This window comes from Spinacia oleracea, chromosome 4 (assembly GCF_020520425.1).
Source record: "Spinacia oleracea cultivar Varoflay chromosome 4, BTI_SOV_V1, whole genome shotgun sequence".
NCBI lineage: Eukaryota > Viridiplantae > Streptophyta > Magnoliopsida > Caryophyllales > Amaranthaceae > Spinacia > Spinacia oleracea.
The window spans coordinates 50,003,072-50,013,473 of record NC_079490.1 but is presented as its reverse complement, the minus strand read 5'-3'; the positions used below and the strand labels follow the sequence as shown (position 1 = coordinate 50,013,473).

Genomic DNA, 10,402 nt, shown 5'->3' with positions numbered 1-10,402 from the left:
TTATAGGAACATATGATTTCCTGAACACCAACGGAAAAACAAGATATGTGTTCTTATAAGACACCTTTTGCTTTAGCAAATTAATTGTTTTAGTGATGTATATTTTTGCTAAAACAAGACTCTTAACTTGTAACTATACTGGACATACAACTACCTTAATAATTGGGTATCATGTAACAAATCGGCTTGGAGTGGTTTAATTGAGGGAATGTTGGGCCCTTGATTTTTTAAATTATATATTATAATTAAGTAATGAAATACTCATATGCATACGTTGAAAAACTAAAAGTTCCATAGACTAATAATTTCACAATTGTAGAATAAAAGCACAACAAAACCATACATACTATTATCCCATAGACTTATAAGCACTAGAACACATTGGTGCCACATTTGAAATTCCCAGCTACACCGGTGGGCAACGCGCGCGGCCGGCGACTAGTTTCATAAAAAGAAAAAGACCATTTTATTCATCCTCTTTCTCAAGATAAGATATAATGGTGATTGTCATAATTTCTTCCTCCTTCCCAACTTAATGTGATTTTTTTAGGGAAATTAATGTGCTTTTTTGGGTTAAGTCATTAAATCATCATTTCTCTAATATCGGATGTGTCGTCATGGACCAAATTGATGAATTTAGACCTTTAATTTTTAAGTTAGTCGAAAAATCTCAAAACTTTAAAATGTATGAACTTGAAACACTATGCTTAAGCATAGTGTTTTGAGTGACATATGGATGATTTTCACTATTCATAAGGAAAAATTCCCAAATTGCTTCCCTTTGATGGCTCTATCCTATTTGCTCAATCAACCAAGGTTCAAACCTTGATTCTATCATATTTCCAAATTTCTTTTCCCTTCTTTATTTCCTGATTCTTTTAGTTTCTGGCGATTCCCTTTTCTTTCTTTCTCTTCCTTCAATTCCTCTCTCCTCTGTTTTCCCCTTTGCCTCACCTTCTCCGCCTGTTTCTCCTTCTTCGCCTTGCTCCCTTTGATCCATCTCTCTGCTTCTTGTGCGGCGGTGGTATTCTCTCTCTTTCTCTTCTTCCCTATGTTCTTCTCCCTCTTCCATTTTTCTCTTGATTCTCCTTCGTTGATCGGATTTCTTGTTGCCCTCCTTGCGTGATCGGTTTTCGTTGATCGGATTTCTTCCCTGCCATCCTTGCGCGATAAATCGATCATGACGGCGATGGTTGTATCATAAATTAAAGTCGAATTGGTTGGCTAGGGTTTGATTGGATCTCACTTTTCAATTTTTCTTTCGGTTTCTAAGATCTGGTATCATCGCCATCTTCTTCTCTATTTTTTTTATTTGATTATGTTTCATCTGATTTCAAGCCATTAAATGTGGAGATCCCCTATATAATAATTTTTTTTGATTTCTCTTCTGTATTTTAGGGATTTCATTTCATACTAACTAATTACGGTCTTTATTTTTGTTTGATTTTGTTTTGTCAGATTTTTTGTGATGGTTTAACCTCTTTATGGGAATATATTCAGTTCTTTACTACATCTTCTAGGTGAGTAATTTAACTACTTCATTACTTCTTCATTTTTTGAATTTTAACTTTGGCTTCTTTAATTTGAATTCCAAGCCCAGTTTTCGGGAAGGTTAGGGTTTCTGGACAATTCTCCTTTTTGTTTCTGACTTTTTTTTTATGAAACACCTATTTGTTGGTTTGAAATTGTCTAATTTGTTGATTTTGATTATTATTTTTATATGGGTATTTGTGAATACTTGAATATTCTTCAAATTTCTTTGAATTTTAAGCTTATTATTACTAGAATTAACCACATCATGTGCCCCTGGCTATAGGCTTCTCTTTGGACCTATTTAGGTCTGATTCCAATTTGGGTTTCTTTTGGATTTTCCAATATTTTCCTTTGAAAAATATTTATTGTGTTTAACTTTCTGACAAAGAAATAAATTTGAATAATAAGAAAATTAGGGTCGAATTAGGGTTGATGACAAATTACTACCAGGTTCTGGCTAACTGAACCTAATGTCGAACTGTACAAAATTGTGGTGGAAAAGAGCGAAATTTGATAGGATTTTGTGGAGTTCAAGGGAATCTACGAACTAGGTAATTGAGAATTTGGCTTGTGAGAGGGGGGAAGTTAAGGATTAGGAACAAAACGGGAGGTTATAGAAGGGATGTTGAGGATTTGATGACAGGAGAGACGAGGATGTGAAATTGAGAAAATATGTGATGGTTCTGGTGGAGAGGATGAGATAGGAGAGCTAAATTAGTAAGAGAGACAAGGGTGAAAATTGAGGGGAAATGGTCAACAACACTTGTTTTGGAGCTTAAAAAAGCATAGCAGTGTTTCTAACAATTTCTAGATATACTATTTTTAAGAACAAACAACGCAACTCTTGGGACAACTTCACATGAATGCTTTGAACGAATGTTTGAGACTGATAGGTTTTCAAAGAGGATACTTTGAAGTGTGCAAATTGCTTTTTTAGAGTTTGATTTCATTTTAAAGCTTGTTAATCTGATTTTATATTTTGACAATGTAGGCACTTGTTGAATGTGGCTTAAGTTCACTTTTGCTGACACACATTTACTGGGACAACAATGCATGTAACTCTGTAAGTCATTTATTCTGCCTCGTACTTTTGTTAGCTTCATCGCATCTTAGTTTTTGGTCTGCGTGGATTTTTCCGGTGCATAGATTCCTGTATGGTTTACCGTTTCACGGTGCAATAATGACTGTATAGTTACTGTTTTATTTTCTTAGGTTATCATTGTCGTCCTTTGAAGTCGTCCTCTGAAGAGGCTAGACGCGTCAAAATTCTCCACGTGCCTAACAAGGTTAGCGTTCTAGATATTTTATGTATATTATAAATACTACCTTTCTGCCTTATTTGTATGTCCTACATATGCTTGTTATACTCCGTGTATCAACTATAAATATCTATTTTTTAATGGGAATAAAATCACCCTTGGTTGTCAATATATCTCCATTTAAATTTGAAACAATGCAACAATATTATGGGCAAATCAACAAAACCATGGTTCATCGCTTTTGTGCATGCCATTATGCTATGTGCCTCTATTGCTTCAACTTCATATCATCAGCCCCCTGTCTCACACTCTCCCTATTATCTCCAAGTCTTTGGATTCATTTACTCTAATTCATTACCCCCATTTACTAATGTTCAATCTTCTATACTAAATATTAAATTGGATGACTGCAGTAATTATAAAACCCAAAAAGTTGAAAAAGGAAAGGACGTGGGTGAGATAGATATATAGATAGATAGATAGATAGAGAGAGAGAGAGAGAGAGAGAGAGAGAGAGGAGGGAGGTAGAGAAGGAAATGTAGAGACACAAATAGCACTTTTAAAATCTTTATTATTTTAAAAAGAGAAAATACATATATGCTTCGATCATAGTGTTTGCTGCCTATTGACAACCTTTGCCCTGATTTCAAATGTGTTATTGCATGAGAATACAAGTTCTCTTACTGGTAGAAAATAAAAATTACGCAAGTAGATTACTAGATTTGTGTCATCTTAGAGGAGACATATGTGGTTCATGATAGGATAGGTACTTAAGATTTGGCTCATTGTGTCGTTTGGTTGTAGTGGTGGGTTGTGTGTGGTGGTTAGTCTATTATGCTGAGCTAGGTTCTTGAATGTTTTTTGCGTCTGATTGGCCTGTTTTTGTTACGGTTCTTGTCAGGCTAGCTCTACTATGTTTTCAGGTGCGACATTATGGATGATATAGGTGTTTTACACATTGTTGTTGGTTTCTTGTTGCTGCAGAGCTGCTGCATGAGGCTATTTGCTTTGCAGCTGGAAGGATTGTTGCAGGTCAGTCGAAGGTGGTATGCTGCCAGTTATTGACTATTGCGCAACTGTTCTGCTTTGTTTGGCTGTCGTTGGCAGTGTTTTGGGCGTGGTGTTGCTGCATGGGGGTAGTGGTTGTCGCTGCTTGTTTGTTGTCAACCATAAAGTATATAGTGAATTGTACATCAGGTATGTTGGATCTGTTTTGCATTCTTTGTGGTTTTCAAGAAATATTCCCTTAATGTTTGAAGGACTTTAAGAATTAAAAGTTTTGGTTTAATACACATGGCTTTGAAGCAGTGTGAGCTGAAGCTGAACATGAATTGTATGTTTTAGAGTTGAGTTTTTACTGGTTGTGGACTTACTGATTCTTCTAACATTCTGGACATTTCTTGAGCCAGACCTGGTTTGCCTCATTTTGTTAAAACTTTTAATTCATTATTCTTCTGTCTTTGTTGTTTAAACAGAATGTAAAATGTATAAGATTCTCACTTTTAATTTAATGGATATGGTGCATTTCTAATGGAATAGATTATAGAAGGATCAAGGGATTGTCTTGCATATTTCTAATGGAGCAGCATAAGCTAATAGATTTTGAAAGTGTGTATTTTAAATTTGGCTTACTCTTCCTATTTTCCTCTTAAGATTTTGCTTGCCTCTTGTGTAAGACAAATAACTTTTACTGTATTAGCAAATCCAAAATAGATCCATGGAAAGACTCCATTTCCTTATAGTAAATATAATGGACTTCTACATAAACTATTTTAGCCTCTTTCGAGAGGAAGGTGTCAATTTCAGAGGAAATGACAACTGGTAATCCCAATATCAACTCCTTTGGAGAAGATTTAAGATCGAACATCCCTAATTTGCTTCGTAAGTTTCTCTCTATTCAGCAACGATACGAAGTTGGTTGGATGATCAGTGTTTCGGATTTGAGTATTTGGGTTGTTAATATATTATGGATTGTATGAGTTGATCCGATGTCTGAACAGTGATGCATTCTATTAGTATTGGTATAAGGATAATATAGAACTTTCGTAGTTGTATTTGCTTCAAATAGGTTGATGTATAAGTAGAAAAACCTCCTTTTGTCCTTGGGTTGTCAAGCATTATGAGTGAATTTCGCCATACCAGTATTGGATGGGAATTAGTTGGTGTGGGATTTTAAAAGTAGTGTCCATCTCTGTGTCAAATGGTAAACTCCCCGTTTCATTGGCAGCAGTGGGCACCGAGCACTGGATACCCTGCCTAAAGGTTTTTGGATTTGATCTAAATAATACTCATGTTATTTTTCAAGTTTCTTAATTCCAGTGAAAAAAGTCAAATGGGCACTATATTATGGGACTGATGGAGTAAAAGATTAGATTTAAATAATTGAAGTTAATATCTTTTGGAAACAAGAACTATTTTATTTTGAGTTGTTTCTAGAAAAACCTTTTCTATGACCACTAATCATTGCTTGATATATGAGTTCTGGAGATGCAAGTTCTTCTTCTACAGAAATTACTTTTTTTTTCTTTAAACTGGTGTATGCAGAACACCTGGTTAGATTCCTTTAATTGTGAGTGTGGCACAAAAGTTAATATCATTGCAGCCTAAAATTTTACATAATTGCTCGGTGATGGTTAGTCATTGCTTTATTACATGTGCTAGCTTCAATGTAGTTTTTCCATCTTGTATTATCTGATATATGGCATTATGGAAAAACACAACAGTGGTTTTGGAATGTACATGATCTCAGGGAAGGAGTCAACTTACCAACAACTTTGCAGTGAGATCACAGAGGAGTTCAGTGATTGCTCTAAACAAGTAGGACCTTTGATCTAATAGCTTCTTTGTCTGTTGCTTTTCTGTTTCTTTCTTTATGCTTTATGTTCCTTTATTTCCCCAATCAATCTGGAAATTCTTTTTTGTTCGTGCAGGTTCGGGAGATGGAGTCTCAATTTCTGAAGCCTGACTGCTTTAGAGATGATCCTAAAACTTCATCTGGTAAAATAGTTTATTTAGAAGTTCATTATATTTACTATAAGGAAATGGAGTCTTTCCATGGATCTATTTTGGATTTGCTAATACAGTAAAAGTTATTTGTCTTACACATTCTTTTGTATGTGATGACTCTGATGAGTTTGCCTTGATAAGTGAACGAAATGGAAATTCTTTTGGACCACATGGCCCGGTTATATAAAAAACTTGCTGCTTCAATTTTCTACCAGGATTGAGATTCGTTTTTGTTTTTATGACTTCTGCAATTTACAAAGAGGAAAACAACATTAATTAAAAGCTAAGGTGAAAGAGTTGTAGGTCATAACCTTGGTAATTGACTTGTGAGTAAACTCATTCCCTTGTTGGACTTGAGAGCACTATACCTCGAGAATCCTGCAGTCAGTAAACTCCCTACCTTCCCTTAGGATTTCCAAAACTGAGATTATTGCAGAAAAAGAATATAGACTTGCTAGAACACCTTGTCCTCGCAGTTGATTGAGGAGCCAACATTATTGCTGGCGTGGTTTTAGTATGCTAATATATTTCTCACATATACAAATTGGTAGAGTGCGTATTTATTAGCTCTAGAGTTACTGGCTTGCCAACACGGCCGGATGTGGTTTTTGTTCATGGCCCCAAGGTAAGTGAGTCATTTATTTTTTGTTCTTTTTCCATCTATTTCATTTTCTTTTGGCACGTTCAATTGATGCTTGAATTAGATAGTACTTTGGAACATTAGCTCTGAACTATGAGGCTTGTCTTATATGCTTATGTGCTTGGTCATGAGACTCAAGAGTCATAATCACTTGACAAATTTATCTCTAATATCTTACTAGGTATTAGACAGTATTAGACTTTTACTGATTTATTCAGTTTTCTTTTGTTATGGTAAAATTTAAGAGGGTTTATTTATGTATTGAATTCTCACCCTTTTCTTGACTTTATACCATAATGAAAGTGCCATAAAGAGAGAGCAAGACAGATAGGTGTAGGGAAAATATTCTGATGCCAGTAATGATAGTGAGGGAAAATATTTAGAGTAACAAAATTTGGTTTTGGGGTTTTGTTTTTCAGGACAACTTTGTTCGGTGGATTCTCGTGCAGCCGAAAGGGAGCAAACACAACAGGGCGAGTGGCATGAGCAAATTCCTTTGCGATTCAGGACGCTAGGCTATTTCTCGATACGGAGTTCATTGATGGGAATGAATGGTTGAGATTATAGCTTACAGAAACAACTGAACATTATACCTGAGGTGCGAGATCCTAAATGAGTTTGATTGGGTTTTCTTTCTATTGTCCCGCTTTCCATTTCCAAATATTAAGTTTATCAACATTTTATTTTCTGTGCTCTAACATGTGATAGGTGTTTGTATGAAAATGAGTTATATTGTATTTCCTTAATGTATTATATGTTATGTATTCTTGGCACGCATATTTCTTTTTGAATATGTCCTTCAAATCTAAGTGACTTTCTTTAGGCTATGCAGGTTATATTAGTTACGTTCTGTCTCATTTCTGGATAATGTACTTGAAGTTGCTACTGAACTAAGATATGTGAATCGCAGACTTATATATTGTAAAGCATGTATGTCCTGAAATGCACGACATCACTATCTCGGGAATCAAATAGCTTCATAAGCTCTTCGGGCCGGGTATGCATTAGAGGCGAGATTAACTTCTCCATTGCCGCAACAGGAGTGTAATGTCTCAAATTTAAACTTTTTAGCATTACAATTTGGGCAACATTTAGGCGGAGAAAGGGTGGGCTACTCAACTGGCAATGGTTGTTCAACAACTGCAGAAGGTACCTCTATTTACATGTACGAGGAAACTGGTTCGACATGTTCAACTTATCATATTCAGTGAGTATCTACACAATGTTATCTTTGTTTGTATAAAATGGCTTAGCTTTTCCTATTCTTATCTTATGAATAAAACCCGGGATTAGTATAGATAAGCAGGGTCAGCGATGATCTTATGTGAACCTAGCTAACACCAATTTGATGGCGCTTATCTATAATCAGATATATAAAGAAGATACCCTGAGTAGGGCTGGGTCAGTCGATATAACTAATATAATTTTCAGGTTTAAATTTTTTGGACCTGGTAGATCAACATTTGAAATTGGTTGAGTTTGGGTCAAGTTGAGTTCTAAATGGTTCTTGACTTCTTGTATTAGCAGGTTAGGAGGTTTGATTTGGGTCGATTAATAAATATCAATTTCCAAGGTTGAAGTGTTAAATAACTTATGGGCTTTCAAGAATGTAAACAGTTTTGGCAGGTATTCTACAGTTGGACATGTATGCATATAACTCTATAGGTGATAACCTAATGTCCTTATGATCTCTGCAGGTGATGTTGTGGCTATGTAAGGAGACGCTAGCCATGACAACTCGAGTTGCATGGAGCACGCCAAACCAACTCTTGTGGGGAGCTTTTCTTTGATGAAGAGGGTAGCAATGAATATGGAGGGCCTGAGTGAAAAATGGAGCCAAGGGAGAATTTTAGCAGATTTAGGGCCAAACAATGTGACAAACTCATTCAATGTTTGTGTGCACAAAGGATAGTGCAATGAGCCAGAGTTTGATCAGAAATAAGAAACACCATTGATGGGTGCTGGAGCAACGATCAAAGGTTGAGGATTAAGATCAAGTTCTGTAAACCAAGGGGATATTGTTAGATTAGAGGCTTTAATTTCCAATTTGTATCAATATCAATTTGTATCATCTATTTACAATTTTTTTCATCAACTAATTCATCCCAATGATTAGAATATAAACATATTTGTGTGTTTTTTCCTAAACCTATTATGCAAATACTTGACGAATAATTTTCTAATTAATTTTTAATATCTTGGGGGACCGCGCGCTACGCGCGCGGTCCAACAACTAGTAATAATAAATGAAAGGATAAGTCTTGTAGACCAACGTAACTAATCCGAATGAGAATAATTTTTTTTATACGGTTCACCCGTACCCGTTATTTTTTGGTGGAAGATACACATAGTTTTTTTAAAGAATACTGTATAATGAACAAAGAAAATGGAGCCAAATCATAATTATTCAATTGACCTAATATAGATGATAGATAGAAAAATTACGGGAACCAAAAAAACATTAATTGAACATCATAATTAAAGCATAAACAAATAGATCAAAAATAAACGCCATGTCATTGACACCTCACAGGGTTAGTAACCCTCAGGGTTAATGAAACATTTTCCGACTTTGACTGCTCAGATTTTGATTGATGGATCTACAAATTTAAATCTTATACTTAGACCTGATCAAATGGCGGGCCGGGCCGGGCAGAGAGAATAAAAATCTGCCCAATGTGTCGGGCCGGGCCAAGCTTCGGGCCAAATTTTGTGCCCAAAACCCGCTATTTCGGGCCAAAATTAGCGGGCTTTTTGGGCCATTTTGGGCCGGGCCAAATTTATAACTAAAATTGTTGTTTTACATTGTCCAAAGCCCGCAATTTTTTTTTTAAAGTTCGGGTCGGGCCTGGTCGGGCCCGAAAAGCGGACCGGAAATTATGGGTGTGAAAAAGTGAAAAAGGTAAATAAATAAAATTATATTTAAATAAAATATTATGAGGAGTTGTGAGGTGTTGTAGCCAACCAATAGGAACCCTTGTAGGTTAAAAACATTGTAGCCAGAAATTGGATGTGGAAAATTTAGTTATACCACTTTGTAGAATTGTAGCTAACTATTAGAGTTGCTCTTATATCTACTACTTTCTCTATCTATATCCCTAATGTTTGCCCCATTGAATTTTTAAGGTCAAACTATAGGCTGACAATAACTTCTCACTAAACTATAAGAAATAATATAATCATATAATTTTATAATATCAACCTTTTATAATATTTACGCGTATAGAATTGGATACATTTACATTTTTAGTCGTGTCTTGAAAACCGTAAAAAGTCAAATGCGGCAAACAATAAGGGACGGGGGGAGTATCTTTCTTTATTCTACTAACTTGGGTTCCTAATATTTTGTACGCTTTCCATTTTAGTTTGTTCCCGAAAGTTCTTTACACTCTACGTTATTCCTTTTTTTGCATTTAAATTTTACATGGTTACCCTGGCTTGACCCACCACAACATACAACTCGCAATATTTTATTATGTGAGTCCACCACAACTTACTCACTCAAAATACTTTAATACTCCTATTAATTTTCATCCACTTATTTATTACCGCTCATTTTCTCACTTGTTCTCTCCAACATCTCGTACATTCTCATCAAAGTTCCTTAAGCGTAAAGATTTTTCGGGAAAGGAGGTAGTATAAAGGAACTCCAAGGGTCATTATCATAAATAATATTTCGGTGTCTGTATAAGATAGTCTAAAAAGCCCCTACTACTTACAAACCATATTAACATTAATTGTAAATTCTCGTCTCTATCTCTATTATATAAAGGAACAACTGGGAGTGTTTTTGTAACATCACTTTTTTTGTCCTCATTTTAAAAGACTTATACACCCTTCATATTTTTACGGTTTATTTCAATCACCCTAACTGGGCAGCCGTGTACTCCTCCTCCTTCCTCTCAAACCTTTCTTCTTCCTTTCGCTGAGCTTCTTCTCCTTCCTCAAAACCCTAATTTCATTT

At 35.4% G+C, this 10,402-nt stretch overlaps 1 protein-coding gene across 10 annotated transcripts; it reads left to right on the top strand.

The window, feature by feature from the left end:
* Positions 1-869: 869 nt before the first annotated feature.
* Positions 870-8,586, top strand: LOC110797278 (uncharacterized). 10 transcript variants are annotated; one of them, XR_008932966.1, is made up of 11 exons: positions 873-1,278; positions 1,459-1,520; positions 2,525-2,596; positions 2,746-2,819; positions 3,777-3,989; positions 5,516-5,609; positions 5,723-5,789; positions 6,858-7,036; positions 7,349-7,587; positions 7,966-8,064; positions 8,136-8,586. XR_008932966.1 is itself a non-coding variant. In XM_022002373.2 (8 exons), the coding sequence occupies exons 5-8, from the start codon at positions 3,841-3,843 to the stop codon at positions 6,995-6,997; spliced, it is 450 nt and encodes a 149-aa protein (XP_021858065.1). In that variant the 5' UTR covers positions 875-1,278; positions 1,459-1,520; positions 2,525-2,596; positions 2,746-2,819; positions 3,777-3,840; the 3' UTR covers positions 6,998-7,215. The 10 variants fall into 10 exon arrangements, 1 of the variants encoding a protein (XP_021858065.1); XR_008932965.1 differs by having other exon boundaries at positions 7,349-7,645; XR_002535803.2 differs by having other exon boundaries at positions 7,349-7,645; positions 7,963-8,064.
* Positions 8,587-10,402: the final 1,816 nt, after the last annotated feature.